Genomic DNA, 18,688 nt, shown 5'->3' with positions numbered 1-18,688 from the left:
CAAATGGATGTTTTAGAATAACTTCCACAGGGTGGGAAACCTGTCCCTAGGCAACTGTCAGTGACCTAGGGGTGAGGGAGGCAGGGATTAGAACTGTCTCAGTTCCTGCTGTGTTTCCCAGCCTTACCCAGCACAAGCCTAGGGCAGACATCACCCTGGGGCTCCCACAACCCCCTGCATTTCTCCCATCCCAGTCTTGACCATTCTGGGCCATCCTTGTAAGAAAGCATGTGAGCTCTGTGAGGGCAGGAGTCATGTGCTATCCTGGTCACGGCTGCACGCCCAGCATTGCCCCACACAGGGCCTGAAACAGAGTATGGACTCGGTACCTGAGTCCGCTGAATACATGATAGAATGAATGGAGCAATTAATGACAGAAAAGGAAGGAAGAGGGAATCAGAGAATGAGCAGTCCACCAGGTCCTCCTCTTCATTCTGCAGAGCCTGGCATACAGCAGGTACTCAAGAAGTGTGGGGTAAAGGAAGGGTGGGTCCAGGCCTGGTGCTGGGAGCACTAGACCATGAGTTTATACCTTCAGGATCAGAACCCCCATGAAAGTTTCCTTGACAAAATTCCAGCCTTGGGGCACCTTGGTGGTTCAGTCGGTTAAGCATCTGACTTTGGCTCAGGTCAGCATCTCTCGGTTGGTGAGTTCAAGCCCCACGTTGGGCTCTGTGCTGACAGCTCAGAGCCTGGAGCCTGCAGTCTGCTTCTGATTCTGTGTCTCCCTCTCTCTCTGCCCCTCCCCCACTCACGCTCTGTTTCTGTCTTTCTCTCTCTCTCAAAAATAAAAATTTTTTAATTTAAAAAAAAAAAGAAAAAGAAAATTCCAGCATTGTCCCAGATGAATTTAGAGGAAAAGGACACCTGAGCCCCAGACAGAGGAAGGGCTGGGGTCTCTGGGCTGTGGATGGTGGTGGAGGGACCAGGCATGCTTTCCATCAGAGGATGGAAAGACAGAAGGAGCAGCGCGGGGCCCTTGTGGCTCACCACAAGGGGCAGAAACAGTGATGATGATAAAGTCAGCCTAGAGGAGCCCCTATAAAGGACTCTACTTGAGGGCTGCAATTTGGGGGGCGGGTACTGTTTTGTTCCGGGACTAGAATAGTGCCTGGCACACAGTAGATATCAGTAAATGTCTTTGCTTAATTAGTACAAGGACAGACAAGAGACCGGGCGGTGGTGACAGACAGATGGTGATAGAAGAGACTGATAATGTGCAACAGCAGCAGGAAAGACACACACACACACACACACACACACACACACACACACACACCATGTGTGCTTCCTAGGAAACTGGGCAGTTGGGGCTAGAGGGAAGTGCTCACTCACAATATCCGACAACCAGCATGGCAGGGGACACTGTCCCATCTAGAGAGCTAGAACAGAACCCGGCTCTAGTCTTTAGCTGCTAGATCGGGGCACCAGAAGGGCAGGGCAGATGCAGGACATCCAGGAAAAGAAGTTAACACGTTAACAACAGTTCAGCTACCTCAGGCTGAGGACAGGCTTGGCAGAGCAACTTCATTATATATCCTTGTGTATCTTTTGGGTTTCTGAGCATGAGTTACCTTTCCGCAAAGTATCAATTTAAAGCAAATTTAAAACGGTATGGAATTAAATAAAAATCCGAGAGGGGAAGAGAAGCAGAAATCATGAGGTAAAGCAGAGGAGCCCTGACCTCTTGATCCCTCCCCTGTGCCGAGACCACACCCGCTATGCCCAAACCACACCCCCTGTGCTGAGGCCACACCCCCTGTACTGAGACAACACCCGCCCTGCCTGGACCACGCCCACTATGCCCAAACCACACCCCCTATGCCCAGACCACACCCCCTGTGCCTCTGGGGTCCGAGGGACCTACTTCTCCAGCAGCCGGGTCACAGCCTCCTGGGCCTGCTCTCCGTAGGCGTTGCCCTGCCTCAACAGGCCCTCGGCAGCCTGCACCGCCACCTGCATCTTTTGCTGGTTCAGCTCCATCGTGGTGAGAAAATCCCGGTGCCTTTTCAGTGCCTCCTCCACTGACTCCACCGTGCCCGGGAGCTCCAGACCCGACAGTGCCACCTCCTGGGAATGAGGAGGAGGGGTGGTGCTCAGGTCCGCCCTGCTCCATTCCGTCCTGGACCTGGGAGAGGCTTGCCACCTCGCTCCTCCCCCTTGCTCACTGTGCTCTAGCATCCAACAGGCCAGGCATGATCCCACCTCAGGGCCTTTGCCCATGCTAGTCCCTCTGCCTGGCTGGTCCCTCCTTTCAGATATGCCCATAGTGGGCTCCTTAACTTTCTTTAGGTCTCTGGCCATCTGCCAAAAACACCACCCTGCACCCCAGTTATATCCCTTTACCCTGCTTTATTATCTTTCACAGCATTACCTGACATGATATTATATATATCGTGTGTGTATATATATATGTGTGTGTGTGTGTGTGTATATATATATATATATATATATATATACACATAAATATATATTTGCATTTACTTGTTTATCATCTTCTCCCTCCCCACACACACTAGAAGACCAGCTGCACGAGGGTGGGATTTTGTGTTTTGTTTCCTAATGTGTGCTCAGTCCCAGAATAGTACCTGGCACAAAGGAGGCACTCAGTAAATACTTGGTTAACTGATGAAGCCTGAACTGGGTGCTGTGTGACTTCAAGGAAGTTCTTTCCCTCTCTGGGATTATTTTTCTAACTGGTAAGATGGGTGGGTTAGAAAGGTTCTCTTAAGGCCACCTCACCTCCCATATTCAGTATCCTCAGAATTCCGGGGGCTCCCTGTCTGTCCCCCCAGTTAACCCTCAAACTGGGTCAGCTTTCACTAGATGACCAGCACTGGTGGTCACCCTTTCTAAATCTCCAAAGCTTGGTACCTACTCTTGGGCAATCTGAAAACAGGATGTTCTGTCTTGTCCAAATGCTCAAACTTGGTTCCCATCCCAGAATGATCTCCCAATGGATGCGCTCTTCCCAGATAACCATGGCACTTCATCTCTCAAACCATAAACAGTTACCCTCTCCGTAAGGAATGCACGTTGCCAATCCCAATAAGAAGATTATCTGCTAATTTGGGCACCCACAACCACATAATCCACAATCAATTGCTGATCCGGATAACCTCTCAGCCTGAATTACCTGTTTCCATAATCTTTATCCTCCCTCATCCACCCCAAGATCTTTGAACCCCATTAACCATCATCAATTAACCTCACCTTCTTATTTCCTTCCAGACAATCCACAAACGCAGGAAGCCAGTGCAATGTATACCCAAGTGCATTACTGACTGGGATAGTGCACACACTGTTAGCCACCTTAGATAAAACACTAATCCTCAAATCCTGTTACACACCTGCCCACACGTGTTCACACTGGATGAGCCACAAACCCGCGATCCCAGACACCCTCCCCGCTCCCACTGACCTCGGACAAGCCACGAACGCAGCGGTCCCTGCAAAAACTCCCTCCATACATTTTCCCCCATCGCCACAATCCCCCACCGCGTGAACCCCGAAGCGGCCACCTGGTTGCGCAGCACCGCCCGAGCCTGGCGTAGGTCGCGCAGAAAGAGCTGGTAGACGTGTGCCTGCACCAGGGCCTCCCTGCGCGCCTCCCACAAGCCGAGCAGCTTGTGCCAGCCGAGTTCCAGGTGCGGCAGCCACTCGTCCAGTGCCAAGCCCGGGCCCAGCTCGGCGCCGTCGGCCGCCAGCAGCGCCTCGCTGGCCGCCACGATGCGGGCATAGTCTTCCTCGCGCTGGTCCACCTCCTCCTTGAGCGCCGCGTGGCGAGCCAGCAGCGCATCGGCCTCTTCCAGGCTGCCGGGCAGGGGGCCCTCGACACCGCCCGCCGCCTCCTGGGCGCGCACCAGCCAGTCCAAGAAAGCGTCCAGGTCGTGCAGGAAGCGCTGCAGGCGCCCGGCCGCGGCCACGGCCTCGCCACAGGCCTGAGCTGCGCTGGCCAGCGCGCCCCACTCGGCGCCCAGTTCTTCCGCACCCTGGTGCAGCCGCGCAGCCTGAGCCGGGAAGCGCACGGCCAGCAGGGCCGCCTCCTCCTGGAGGGCCGCCTGGCGGGGCTCCAGAGCTTGGAGAGCCGCCTCCAGGCCGCTGAGACGCCACTGCAGGGCGCCGCCCGCTCGGGGCGCGCTCTCCACGGCCCTCCGCTTCTCGCGCACCTGAGCGCGCACTTCGGCCACCTCCAGCACGTGGTTCTCCACCAGCAGCACTGCGCTCACCTCCTCTTTGCGCTGTTCCACCAGCTCCACGATGCGGTTCCACCTGCGGGGGGTTGGTGGGGGGAAGGAGGGCGGCTTGAGGTGTACAGGGACTCCTCCTGGGCCTGGAGGGCCCAACGACCTGGGATAGAACCCAGCCACTGTGTGACTTCGGAAAGTCACTTTATCTCGCTGGGCCCCAGTTTCTGCTGGTGTAAAATAAAACCCTACAAGGCACACTTGCTTAGAGCAGCGGTTCTCAAAATGTAAGCTGAGCGAGGTCAAAAGTATCTTTGTAATAACGCTAAGACTAAGACGCTATTTGCCCTCTCCCTATTCTCTCCCTGGTGTCCAGGGTACTTTCCAGAGGCTGCGTGAGAAAAGGCAGAACGCAGAAGCAGATCCGAGAATTCGACTGCCTTCTCTTCAGCCAGACATCAAAGAGATGTGGGGCGCCTGAGTGGCTCAGTTGGTTAAGCCTCTAACTCTTGATTTTGGCTCAGGTCACGATCTCCCGGTTGGTGAGTTCAAGCCCAGCATGGGGCTCCATGCTGACAGTGCGGAGCCTGCTTGGGATTCCCTCCTCTCTCCTCTCCCTCTGCCCCTCCCCCAGTTTTGTGCTCTCTTTCTCTCAAAATAATAAACTTAAAATTTTTTTTTCATAAAAGACTTGCAAAAACACAAAACAATGCCACTCACTACATTTTTTGTTATGAAACGCAGTTATTTTCATAAAATATATGAGTATGCTGGTTACATTAACATAATGGGTTTATTATTATTTTATTTTTTTAAGTTTGTTTATTTAGTTTGAGAGAGAGTGAGTGGAGGAGGGGCAGAGAGAGAGGGAGAGAGAGAGAATCTCCAGCAGGCTCCGCACTGTCAGCACAGAGCCCAATGCGGGGCTTGAACTCACAAGTTTCGAGATTATAACCTGATGTGAAATCAAGAGTTGGACGCTTAACTGACTGAGCCCCCAGGCGCCCTATTATTGTTATTTTAAGACAACTTAATATCTTTACATTTCCCAGTATTAATTCCCAACACAGTAAACATTGATAGATATAACTCACGAAAACAAGCTCTTTGGGGCCCCGAACAGTTTTTAGGAGAGCAAAGGGTTTCTGATCCCACAGTGTAAGAAGTGTAAGAATACTATGTTGCATCCAGCAAATAGAAACCGGGTACATTCCACAAGCCAAGTGCTGAGGATCAAATGATGTACAGGCAAATCTGTCCTATATCAAAAAATTAATGGGAAAAAATACGGATTTTTTGGGCCCTCAAGCAAGTGATGACACTTCACTGGGCCTGTGCTGACAGCTCAGAGCCTGGAGCCTGCTTCAGATTCTGTGTCTCCCTTCTCTCTGCCCCTCCCCCACTCACACTCTGTCTTTCTCCTCTCTCTCTCAAAAATAAATAAACATTAAAAAAAATTAAAATCACCTCCAGCCCCCAGTTGTGTTCTACCAGGTCACTTGAACTCTCTAAATATCTTGTTCATTTATTTGTTATTTGTTCACTGTCTCTCTGTCCCCTCTAGAATGGACATGCCACAGAGCAGAGATTAGGACTCTGAAATCAGAAGGACCCAAGTTCAAGATCTGCTTTGGCCAGATTCATCATGTGACCTTGGGCAAATCATTTCCCGCTGCTCCCCAGCTTCCTCATCTGGAAAATGGGAATAATAATGTCCATTTCACTGAGCGTCTAATGATATCTTGTGGCTAAAGCACTTGGCATATAACCTTATTAAGCACTGTCAATCTTTGTTGTTGTCATTTGAGACCTTGATGCTTTGAGAGTGTCAAGGCTACAGAGGCTTTAAAATCACTGGTTATTGGAATCTTACAGCACAGCAGTTAAGAATACCGTCTTTGAGGGGCTCCTGAGGGGGCTCAGTTGGGTGAGCGACCGACTCTTGTTTTCCGCTCAGGTCATGATCTCATGGTACATTTCTCAGCCCTGCATCGGGCTCCGTGCTAGGACAGTGTGGGGTCTGCTTGGGATTCTTTCTCTCTCTCCCTCTCTCCTCTCCTGCCCCTACCGTGTGTGCGCTTCTCTCTCTCTCTCAAAATAAATAAAAAGAAAAAAAAAGAGTATAGCTTGAGTCAGACAAACTCAACGTGGAAATCATGGCTTGACCCTCCCTACTTTGCTGTGTGACTTTGGGCCGGTGTCTTCGCATCTATGGAGCCCCAGTTTCCTCTTCTCTAACATGGAGCAATTTATGCCCCAAAGGGTTGCTGAAAAGACTAATAAAAGATGCTCAAGAGCCCCAGATCCAGATTCAGACAGCATTAGGTTTGACCTCCTACTTACTGTACCGGGTAATCAATCATATTAAGGATTCCGCCTCCCCGAATCTGTCTTCATCTATGAACCCTACCCACATTGGAAAAACAGCTGGTAGTGTTCAAGGGGGAAAGATATTAATTTGTTACCATTTTTAGTAAAAGGCGAAGATTTATACGATCTGAAGAGAAACCAGAGTATCCATTTTTAAAGAGTTCTGAATTCTGGAAACTTTACTATGGAAACTGGGATATTAAAAGATAAAACAAGGCATATAAAGTGCTTAGAAAAATTCCTGGCAGATAGTAGATCCTCGGTAAATCATATCTGTACAAGCCAATTAATAATCCACTAAAATATATCGTATCCTCATTTTACCATATCCTCACTAGCACTGGGTATTACCATTTTCCTCCAAGATTTTGCTGACTTCCTAGGTGGCCACGATCACCTCAGGGTGTCGAAATTGCACATCCTCGACTCGCAACAGTTGAGTGAATGAGGAAAAGAATGAAGGAAAAGAACTGGCCTGAGGCGCCAGGCCCCGCCTACCTGCTGTTGTGTGGTCCTGGCAGGAGCGCACCTCATCTGAACTGGGATGGCCTCCTTCCACCAGCTCCTGAACCGTGTGGTTCACATCCAGGACACGGCCCATCAGACTGTTCATCTCCTGGTCCAGGCTCTCAAATCTGTAGAAGGAAGAGGGTCGTGCTCAAGCAGGCCTGGACCCTGGGGACCTGCCCACGTCTTGGCCTTCTCCTGGATTTCCTTCTAATTCTTATCCTCTTAGGACCCTGTGCCAGCTCCTCCTCCTTCTACCGGTCCCTTAAGTGTTACATTTCTCAGGGGCACCTGAGTGGCTCAGTCAGATGGGCGTCTGACTCTCGGTTTCGGCTCGCATGGTTTTTGTGCCTCTCTGGGTTCCCAGCCACCATTCTCAACCCCTCCAACATACCCTCTACGTGGCAGCCAGGGAGATCTTTTTTTTTTTTTTTTTTTTTAAAGTTTTTTTTTTTTTTGGGCAGAGAGAGACAGAGCATGAACGGGGGGGGGGCAGAGAGAGAGGGAGACACAGAATCGGAAACAGGCTCCAGGCTCTGAGCCATCAGCCCAGAGCCCGACGCGGGGCTCGAACTCCCGGACCGCGAGATCATGACCTGGCTGAAGTCGGACGCTTAACCGACTGCGCCACCCAGGCGCCCCCAGGGAGATCTTTTTAAAGCTGGGCACAGTCCTCCCTTTTTTAAAACAAATGCCCAAAGCTGTGGCTTGGGTAATTGTGGGCACAGTAAGGGCAGGGACCAGGCCTGGGTCTCAGCTATGCCCAGCACAAGACCGAGAACAGAGCAAGAGCTCAATAAGTTCCAGCTGAATGAATGAGTAGGTGAACAAAAGGGCTCATCCACTAATTTCACAATTCATTACTAAGTCAGCCAACAGACCGATGTATGTAACGTGTCACAGAGGGTAAATGCTATGAAGAAATGTAAAACAGGGTGACGGAAGAGAAAGTGACAGGGTCAGAGCCATTTCATTAACTAGGGAGGTGACATTTGTGCAGGAACCGCGGCAGTCCCAGGGGAGGGGCCAGGTTGCGGTGTCTTGAGAAGTTTTAATTTCCCGCCAAGTAAGTATAAGTCCCATAATGATAGCAAACGCCCCTGAAATGCTCCCTGTATTTGTTGAGTTGCTCAGTGTTCTATTAAGTATTTACTCATTACTCGTCACCTGTGAGGTGGGGACTATTATCATTCCCATTTCACTGGAACCCCTGGTCGCAGCTGAGAGAAAATGGGAACTGTTGATGCACGAAGGCGAGGCTGTGTGCGTGAGAAAGGGGACCTGGAAGTCCCAGGAGGGCGCGCTCACCGGTGCTGCACCACCTCGACGTCGTCGAGCGAATCGGGCACACGCATGGCCAGCAGCCATTGCTCCTTCTCACCGATCCACAGCTCGCACGCGTGCACTTCGCCAAACATGCGGTAGACCGCCAGGGCGTCTCGCAGCCACTGGCGCCGCAGCGCAGCCACCTCGGTCACCTCGGCGAACAACTGCTCCGCCTCCACCACGCGCACCTGCAGGGCCACCACCAGTGGCCCGGCGCCGCTGGCGCCCCCCAGTGTCGCCAACTGACGCCGCAGGCCGCCCACGGGCCCGCGATGCGTCCACCTCCCCGGTGAGCGCGCGGTGCTGGCGGGCCAGGCGGCGGCTGGACGCCTCGTCGTGGCCGAAGTCGCCCGCGGCTGCTAGGCGGTACGCGTCGCGAAGCCAGTCGAGGAGGCCGTCGAGGTCGGCGCCGAACTGGTGCAGCGCCCGCGCCTCCTGCAGCCGCCGCTCGCGCCGCGCCGCCGCCTCTTCCAGCCGCTGCCAGCGCCGCCGCGCGCTCGCCGCGCGCTCCGCCAGGCCCGCCAGGTGCACCGTCTCGGCGCCCGCGCCCACGGCGCCGCCGGCCGCAGCCAGCTCCTCGCCGCGCCGCAGGGCCTGCTGCAGCAGCGCCGCCGCCCCAGCTCGCCCTGCAGGATCTTGTGCTGCGCCAGGAGGCGCGCAGTGGGACAGGTCGTGCGCGCCGCCAGCCGCGCCCCGCGCCCGCCGCGCCCGCCGCGCCGCCGCCGCCGCCGCCGCCGCCGCCCGCCGCCTCTAGGAGGCGCTCCTTGTCTCGGGCCCAGCTCTCCGCCTCCTCCAGCTCCTGCAGCAGCGCCCACAGGCTCCGCGAGGCCTCCAGCTCCGCGCGCCGCCGCGCCGCCTGCTCCTGCAGCTCCGCCAGACAGCCGTGCACGTGGTTCACGCGGTTGCAGATGACCTGCGGATCGCAGGGCTGGTAGCCTGGGCCAGGAGAAGGGGAGGATCCCGGGTTGGGCACGGGCCAGGGGCGCCCAAGGAAGGGAGGTCCAGGCTACCTGCCCTGTCTGTCCTTTGCTAGGTAGGCATCATCAGGTGCCAGGTTGTGCGTCCCCTCCTCCAGGCAGCCTTCCCTGACATGCTGTCTGGAGCAGGAACCTTCTCTGGCTCCCCCAGGCTTCTCTTATCCCAGCCCTGCACCTCTGCCTGTGCCCCATGGGCACCATCCCTGCCTGCCCTGACCCCTCTGGCAGGTCACTGCCTGTTCTGTCTCCCCCACTGGGCTGAGAGGCCCATGAAGGCAGGGTCTAGGGCTGTCTCCGTCACACTGTGTCACCATTGCCTAGCACGGGGTGGAGCCCAGAGCAGTAACCTAATGAAAACGGCGACTTATTGACTGAATGATGTATAGAAACTAACATTCAGAGAATCCTAGTATCTGTAAACTGTGTTTCCTTCAGAACTGGACCAAATGAAACGTCTCTATTTTTTTTTAATTAAAATTTTTTTTAATGTTCATTTATTTTTGAGAGAGAGAGAGAGAGTGAGCAGGGGAGGGCAGAGAGAGAGAGGGAGTCACAGATCCAAAGCAGACTCCAGGGTCCGAGCTGTCAGCACAGAGCCTGACTTGGGGCTCAAACTCACGAACTGCGAGATCATGACCTGAACAAAGTCGGGCGCTTAACCGACTGAGCCACCCAGGCGCCCCACTATTTTTTTTAATTTTATTTTAAGTAATCTCTACACCCAACCTGGGGCTCAAACTTACACCCCTGAGATCAAGAATCGCATGCCCTATCCACTGAGCCAGCTAGGCACCCAGATGTGTCTCTATCCTTAAGCCATTTTCTGGGTTCCCTCTCTCATCCTCTGTTGCCTTATCTCTTAACTTCAATGATGACCTGAACTCCCATGTTTCTTCAAATACTTCACCTTCCTCCTAGACTTCTGGTTTGTGACAAGAGAACTGTGAAATTAACTTAATGGCTGGCTGCCAATGTTGCTTTAATGGAATAGAACAGAATGACTAGAAAATATCAGGATGCAACTTGCGGGGTAAGGGGAAGTATTGTTTCATACAATTGTGTGTGTGTGTGTGTGTGGTGTGTGTGTGTGTGTGTACTGTGGGTCAGGAGGTAAACATATTCTTACTGGGTCAAAACACTGCAAGAGACACTGCCCTAGATGGGATACACCATTTCTGGAATTCTGGACATTCACTGAAATTGACCCAAATACCAAGGCATCCACCTGAATAATCAACAACAATAGGCATCCGTGTATCCAGACCTGACTCTGGCACAACGCCACCGTGGGGCAGTATCCTTACGAGCCCCATTACAGATGAAGAAACTGAGGCTCAGGGAAGGAAGCCACTTGCCCAGGATCAGCTAAGAAGTGGCAGATCAGGAGGCCACACTCTGGACCACTTATCAGGCATTGCTCCCTCCTGTCACCATGACAACACACATTAGCCTCTTTGCTGTTTTTGTGGTGCGTTGGCCGCCACCAGGCACCAAGATCTCACAAGGAGAAGACAGAAGGAGCCTCCTGGGACAAACCTTCACAAGAAGGAGAGGGTCTCAATGAGCCTGTCCTGGGGTTTGGATGTGGGCAAGGGGCTGAGCCAGGGTGGGCATGTCCCACTGGGGCTTGGAAGGAGACTTCAACATTTGACCCAGCCCATGAGGGTGAGAACCGCCCCCCTCCCCCTGCCCCAACACACACACCATCTTGCAAGCCAGATAGGCCTTGCCTTTTCTACTGATGCTTCCGGATTCCAAAGGGCTGTGGCTCCAGACACAGGAGTGAGACAGGCCAGCCCTAAACCCTCTGAGCTCTGCGGTTCTGGGCCTTAGTTTCCTCATCAGCAGAAAGCAAAAAAGCAGCCTTGTCAGCACTCACAGCTAGAGACACAGTTTCTCAGGACGCCAACTTCAGACAAGGTCACTCTGCGACCATGGTGGAATGGGATGGAAACAAGACCATTCCATAATCATGTCTGAGCACACACAAAAAAGAGATCACTGGGCAAGCCACAGAACCCATCATCCAGCCCTTCATCCAGCTGAGCTGAATGACCGCTACCAGCTCCTGTTCCTCCCACTACCTGGATAAAAATGATTAAGATGGGCAATCACCTAATTACTCCACCTCCAGAGAGTATCCAATCTGCAGCAAAAGACACTGCATAAATCATCCCCAGATCACCTAACACAAGCCTACATCCTATCACAAGCCCCTTCCTAACACCTCCTACTGAGAAGCTCCATGGTTCTCCAGCGTGTGTGCAAAAAGCCAACAGACCCAGCTTGGTTTGACAACAGGGGGATTCCTGGCGGTCTGTGGCTGGAAGGTATTGACATCAGTAAAATGAGAACCTTTATTAGAGCCAGTCTTGGTTTTTCCTATCAGCATCCATGCCCCCGATGCTGGTAATGGCTTTCCACCCCTCTTCTTCCTCCATTCCTGTTTTTGGAAAGAGCCAACCCTACTCTTGGCCAGGGTTGGGCATGTCACATAGATGTGGCCAGTTAGCTCAGTGCAGAGCCTGGGGTCACAATGCTTGGCTAAGCAGAGGGCATGGAACCCACAGTGGGCTAAAGAAAGCTTTCCTGGAATCTTTTGTCAGAAATATTGGGAGAAAGGGGCTTGTCTCTGTTGAGTCCGCTAAGTTGCTAGGATGAAAACATGGGGCTGAATGACCCCAGATTTACACCACAAGGGAAGGAACTGCCCGGTAGTGACACAACATAGAGACCACAGTCAGAGAGATAGAGTCTTAAAAGCATCATCAGACAATCCCTGGATCCAGCCATACCTGAAGCCAACCTTGCCTTTTCCTGGACACTTTAGTTACACTGGCCAAGATACTCCCCTTTTATCCTTAAGCTGAGTTGAGTTCTATCATTTGCTGCCGAACAGGCCCTGACTTACATTACCTCAACGGTTTTTCATGGTATTCACTGAGATTTGGCTGTGAGGGGCTTAGCATAAAACAAGTACTCAATAGGGCCACCTGGTGGCTCAGTTGTTAACGTCTTTCTTCATCTCAGGTCATGATCTCACAGTTCGTGAGTTTGAGCCCCACGTCGGGCTATGTGCTGATAGCTCAGAACCTGGAGCCTGCTTCAGATTCTGTGTCTCCCTCTCTCTCTATCCCTCCCCTGCTAGTGCTCTGTCTCTGTGTCTCTCTCTCTCTCAAAAATAAAATAACATTAAAAAAAAAAAAAACCAGAAGTGCTCAATAAATGTGAACTATTACTGCAGAATCTCAAAGCAGGAAGAAATCATGTGGTCTAACCTCCACCCAAGGCAATAATTCCCCCATGATAATCCCTGATGGAGGGTGATCCTATTTTGTGCTTGGATGCCTCCAAAGACAAGGAGCTCACTCCTTCCTTCTGTCTCTTAGGGGTCATTCTGCTTCCGTTAGCATCAGCCCTGGAAGTCTTCACCCCAATCCCCGACCCCAGACTCACCCTGCAGCTGAGAGAAACGCAGGGCAGCAGCGTTGAGCGCCTCCACTCGCTCACTCTGGGCCGCGATGTCCCCCTCCAGCAGTCCATGCTTCTGCAACAGGTCCTCTGCCTCCACCAGGTGCTGCCCACATTCCCGGGACAGCAGCTGAGCCTAGACGGGGCAGCCCTGAGCACCTTTTAGGCATTGGCCTCAGGCAGGCCCCACCCCACATTGTCAGGCCCACTCTTGTGCTCCTCCACCCCATCCCTTGAACTCGGATCTCTATCTCAATCTCCTTGTCTCCATCAATCTCGTGCTGGCTCTCCCTGACTCCCTGTGTCTGTCCCCACATTCCTGCGCTCTGTCTCTGTCACGGGCGCCACCCTCCCTCTGCTCTCTGCCTCCATCTCTCTCTCTGCCTCTGTCTTTCCTGTTTCCATCTCTCTCTCCTTCCTTCCTTCTTATCTCCATCTCTCCCTGCACCTGTATCTCCAGCCTGTCTCTCTCTTTCCCAAAAGGATTCCTTCTCTTATGTGTCTCTCTGTGGCCGCTTAGATTTCTATTGCCACCCTCGTGCCTGCTTCTCAAGTTTGATCTCTCTCTGATTTCCCTTCTCTCTCTCAAACTGTCACCATCTTCCTCTGGCTTAGTCTCTCTGTCTCTATCTGTCCCTAGCTCCCTCTGGCTCTGTTATCTCTGTGGCTTCTTTTTTTCTTTCTTCTCTTTTTTTTTTTTTTTTACATGTTTTTTAAATTTTATTTTTGAGAGAGACAGAGTGCAAGCAGCGGAGGGCAGAGAGAGAGGACACAGAATCTGAAGCGGGCTCCAGGCTCAGTGCAGGGCCCGACGCAGGGCTCGAACCCACGGAGCGCGAGATCACGACCTGAGCCGCGGCCAGACGCCCAACCGACCAAGCCACTCAGGCGCCCCTCCTCTGTCTCTTCCTTGATCTTCCTTTTTCGCCTCTCTCGGCGTCTCTCTGTCTCTTTCTCTTTGTCTCTCGTTCTCTTCCTCTTCCTGTCTCTCTGTCTCTCTGTCTCTTTCTCTTTGTCTCTCTCACCTCTTCCTGTCTCTCTCTCCGTCTCTCTCTCTCTCTCACCTCTTCCTGTCTCTCTCTCTCTCGTCTCTCTCTCTCTCCTCTCCTGTCTCTCTCTCCGTCCCTCTCCGGCTCCCTGACAACCCGTTCGGTGTCTGTAGCCCTCCCTGCCCTCCCCGCACACCATGCCCACCCTTGACCCCCAGGGCCGGCCCCACCTGCACTCCTCCATCCAGTCCACCATGTACACCATCTCCTGGAAGATCTTCTGCAGGGCCAGGTTCTGCTCGAGCCCGTCCGCCGGGCACCTACCAGCCCGGTCAGCAGGGCCCACTGGCGCAGGACGCTGTCACGCTGGGCCGCCACGCGCCGGGCGTCGTAGTAACCTTCTGCCGCCAGGGCCTGGGCCAGCTCGGCCACGCCCTGCACCCGCTCTTCATAGGCTGCAATGTCCGCCTCGATGGCCTCGTGTTTCTTCATGGCTGCCTCCACCGCCGGCAGCTCATACCCGAAGTTGTCCTGGGGCAGGGCAGGCCACAGATGCTCACCTGTTTCCTTTGCTACCCACCTGTTACCTTGACCCTGCTCCGCCATCCCCACTAACCCTGGGACCAGCCCCCCTTTCCTGTTGCCCGGAGACCAGCCCCGCTTTCTTCTGTTACCCTGGAGACCGGCTCCACACGGCTCCATTACATATCTAGCCTTAAACTTGTCACCCAGGAAACAGTCACCATCCTCCCATTGCCCTAGAGACGGGGGACCAGGCCTACCCTACCCTCTTACTTAGGAGACCAATTCTATCCTCCTGAGTTACCCCGGACACCAGCTACAACCTCCTTTGTCATTTAAGAGTCTAATTAAATACTCTCCCTATTTCTGATGAGCCTAATTTTGTCCTCTAGTTCCCCAGGGAGACCAACCTCACTCTCCTGTTACCTTGGAGATCAGGCCCCCCCCCTCCCCACCGCTCACTTAGGAGACCAGTTCTCCCTTCCCACCCTCATTTGCCACCTAGGAGATTAATCCAACACTTCTCTGTCACTCAGGAGACTGAGTCTCCCTCTCTGGTCCCAGGGCCACCAGCCCAGCATGCCTCCCTGCCCCCACCCCCACCTTTCACCCAGAGCCAAGTCCTGCACCCTGTACCTGGGAGACCAGGCGCTGGTTCTCATTCAGCCAGCTCTCCCTCATGGCCACCTTGTGGTCGAACCTCTGGGCCAAAAGTTCCAGCTTCTCCTGCCGGATCAGCTCAGCTCGCAGGGCGGCCTCCCGTTCGTGCTCTGCCTTCTCCAGCTGGCCCCATGCCTGGGGAGATGGGAGGAGGCCAGTCAGACCCCAACAACGCCCCACAATTCAATGGCCCTGGCTTCTCTGTCTGAGGTGGCTCCTAGCATTTATACACCTTTATGTAAACTGTAAAAGATATTGCTCCTTCGTGACACTTTCCTGCTGGAAAACTGTCAGAATGAATATCCAGTCCAGGATGTCTACAGTGTAAATGGCTCCCTTGAGCAGTGCACAACCTATACGACGCCACGGAGTAACCCTGCCGCTCCTCCACATGCTCGACCTCACCTTGTCGATATCCCAGATGCCACAGCCTCCCGAGGCACAAAGAGGCGACGATTACAGGCACGCAGTTTGCTCTGGATGCTGAAGAGCAGCACCTCCAGGTTCCCCTTCTCCTGAAACCTGAAGGGGCTCGGGCTCAGGACCCCCACCTCCAGACCTCCACTTGCCGCCCTCCCTCCTGAGCTGGGCCTCACTTGACTGGCTTCTCCAGTGTGCAATAGGCCGTGAAAGCCTGAAGCTGCTGTTGCACCCCACTCAAAGAGTTGGCAAACTTCTGATTGCTGATGAGGCCCACGGTGCGATGGATCCAGGCCAGGAGCTCGGCCGCCAGCTCCTCATAGCGCTCGATGATCTTCCCCACCTCCAACACCTGGTCCAGGACCTGACCCAGCAAAGGAAGGTGGGGTCAGACTCGTCCCGGATGTGCCCCCAGGTGGTTCCCAAGCTCCCACCCACTCCATCCCTTGGATCCCCAAACCTTCCCGATCCGCTTCCCCTCCACGGCCAGAGCCTTCATCTTGGAGAAATAGTGGTAGAAAGAGACCACGTAGGTGATGATGGACTTCTCATCTGGAGCCTCCATGTTCACATCTGGGGTAAAGGAGAGTAGGGGAGAGCAGGACAGTGAGGGTGGAGGGAGGGAGAGCCCACTCTTACTAGCTGTGTGGCCTTGGGCAAGACAAGTAGCCTCTGCGCCTCAATTCTGGCATCTGCCAAATGGGGATCTACCTCATGAGATTAAACAGTACCTGACACCTACAAACCCCAGAGAAATTATCCATAATTACTTCTTGAACACACCATTCTACCTTCCACCTCAGGGCCTTTGCACATGCTGTTTTCGCTAGGTAGAACAATGTTCCCTCTTCTGTATGCCTACCTCCCACTCATCCTTCAGGCTCCACTCAGCTTATACTTCCTCAGATAAGCCTCCCTGTTCGCCCTGTGTAGAGTCGGTCACCCTGTTACTCCTCATGGCATCTTATCATTGCCTCCTGGAACTTATCATCTGCAATTAAATATTCATTTATGTGGGGCGCCTGGGTGGCGCAGTCGGTTGAGCGTCCGACTTCAGCCAGGTCACGATCTCGCGTCCGGGAGTTCGAGCCCGCGTCAGGCTCTGGGCTGATGGCTCAGAGCCTGGAGCCTGTTTCCGATTCTGTGTCTCCCCTCTCTCTCTGCCCCTCCCCCGTTCATGCTCTGTCTCTCTCTGTCCCAAAAATAAATAAACGTTGAAAAAAAAAATAAAAATAAATATTCATTTATGCAATCATGTCCTTATCTTGAGTTTGAGTTCCATGATGACAAAGGCTATGCCTTTTTTTCCCATTGTTCTGGTCATGCCCAGCCGCACAGTAGGAGCTCAATAAATATTTACGAAGTGTATTTATTATTTATTTTGTAAGTAAATTTATTTTATGTATGTATTTATTTATGAGGGCAGAGGTCAAGGGTGGTGGGCTTTGGAGGAAATGTGTGCTTAAATCCCTGTTCAACCACTTACTCACTGCATGTCCTTAGGAAACAGACCCTAACTTCTCTTCGCCTCAGTTTCCCCTATTGCAAGACTGAGGATTAGCACAGTGCCTGCCAAAAGGAGCACTGTAAGTTTTAGAAAGAATAGTCTGGCACAGAGGAGAAACTCAGTAAATTCCAATTATCGTTTTGATGTGCCCACTGAATGCACAATATTACACTTAGCTCTTACTCCACCACTCATGGTTGGTGGAACAGATATCCACTAAACACCTACCATGTGCCAGACACAGAATATAGGTACCAGAAGTCCCATGTAGGGCGCCTGGGTAGCCTCCAGTTGGTTAAGCGTCAGACCCTTGGTTTCAGCTCAGGTCACGATCTCACAGTTCGTGGGTTCAAGCCCTGCGTCGGGTTCTGCGCTGACAGCATGGAGCCTGCTTAGGATTCTCTCTCTCTGCCCCTCCCCCCCTCCCCAAGAAGTCCCACGTACTGGTTTTCAGTGTTGACACTGGGCAAGTGACTTCACATCTCTGAGACTTCATTCCTATCACTTAAAACAGGACGGATAAGGGGGCATCTGGGTGGCTCAGTCGGTTAAGCGTCCGACTTCAGCTCAGGTCATGATCTTGCGGTTTTGTGGGTTTGAGCCCCTCGTCAGGCTCTGTGTCTCCCTCTCTCTCGGCCCCACCCACATTCGTGCTCGGGTCTCTCTCAAAAATAAATACATATTAAAAAATTAAAACAGGATGGATAAGTTCTATCCATCCAGGTCAGTGTGAGGATAAAAGCGGGGAAGTTTTGCTAAAATTCCCAGCCAGGTGCTTGGCACAGAGCAGACTCTCAGAGAGAGGGAACATGCTGTTATTCTAGAGATTGGTGGGTCGGTGTTGGCATGGGTCTGGGATTAGGAATGAGGCTGAAGTCAGGGGATAATGTTGGGGGTGGGGTGGCTCTGGAGCTGGGACCAGAGTTAGGGAGGGAGAGGGGGTTGGGCTTGGGGGAGCTGACTGGGCTTGGGTTGGGAAGGGGATGGGGTCAATTTGGAGGCAGGAATGGAGATGAGTCTGGGGCTGGAGACAGAGATGCGAAAGGAAGGGGACTGGAAGATGGGGGCAAAGGGGATTAGAGGTGAAGAAGGGGAGGGGCTGGGTGGGAGCCAGGACTTAGAAGGACTCGGGTTTGGGACGGTGTTGCAGCAAGATGGAGAGGAGTTTGGGCTGGCATTGGGGGTCAGGGGTCCCCCCAGGAGGAAGTCCACTGGGGTTGTGGGGGGCTCACCCTCAGGGTCCAGCAGACGTGTCAGCCCCAGGTGCTGCTCTGCCGTGCGGAAGGCTCTCTGCAGGTTGTAGTTGGCATTGGACTTGGTGAGTTTGCTGAAGTCCACGAGATCGGGCCTAGGCAGGGGCACAGAGGCGGGCAGGCAGCAGGCAGGCTCCAGAGCCAGGGGTGAGCAGGCAGAAAGACCTCCCGGCCTGAGCCCCACCCAAAGCCAGGGGCAGGAGGGGCACCGCCTCCCGAGGGGAAAGCTGTGTATGCTGGTGCACGTCTGTGCACTTATCTGTGGCTGTGAGTACTGCGTGCGAATGAGTGGACCGACTTGGCAATGCACACATCTACTTGGGTGCTTTGCTAAACAGTATCACGTAGCAGTTAGAAGTGTGAGGTCTACAGCGAGCCCACGCAGCTCAAACCGCAGCTCGGCCATTTCCTGGCTGGCTGTCACTCTGGGTAAGCTATTTTGTCTCTCTGTGCCTCGATTTTTTTCATCTGTAAAATGGGGATGATAATAGCATCTGCC

General features: G+C 53.2%; 1 protein-coding gene across 1 annotated transcript in view; it reads right to left on the bottom strand.

Moving 5' to 3' along the window:
* The window catches only part of SPTBN4 (spectrin beta, non-erythrocytic 4), a 73,992-nt gene that overhangs the window by 35,475 nt on the left and 19,829 nt on the right, over window positions 1-18,688 (bottom strand). The window contains 18 exon segments of the mRNA XM_032591494.1: window positions 1,868-2,070; window positions 3,522-4,272; window positions 7,052-7,192; window positions 8,373-8,666; window positions 8,668-8,995; window positions 8,998-9,053; window positions 9,055-9,116; window positions 9,118-9,326; window positions 12,824-12,968; window positions 13,287-13,299; window positions 14,064-14,133; window positions 14,136-14,358; window positions 14,986-15,144; window positions 15,415-15,443; window positions 15,446-15,531; window positions 15,606-15,793; window positions 15,890-16,002; window positions 18,169-18,284. Coding sequence (XP_032447385.1) covers window positions 1,868-2,070; window positions 3,522-4,272; window positions 7,052-7,192; window positions 8,373-8,666; window positions 8,668-8,995; window positions 8,998-9,053; window positions 9,055-9,116; window positions 9,118-9,326; window positions 12,824-12,968; window positions 13,287-13,299; window positions 14,064-14,133; window positions 14,136-14,358; window positions 14,986-15,144; window positions 15,415-15,443; window positions 15,446-15,531; window positions 15,606-15,793; window positions 15,890-16,002; window positions 18,169-18,284 — 3,186 coding nt within the window.

The sequence above is a fragment of the Lynx canadensis genome, chromosome E2, assembly GCF_007474595.2.
Source record: "Lynx canadensis isolate LIC74 chromosome E2, mLynCan4.pri.v2, whole genome shotgun sequence".
In the NCBI taxonomy this organism is placed as follows: Eukaryota; Metazoa; Chordata; class Mammalia; order Carnivora; family Felidae; genus Lynx; species Lynx canadensis.
Note: the sequence above shows the minus strand (reverse complement) of the source record. Positions and strands in the feature narration are given on the sequence as shown.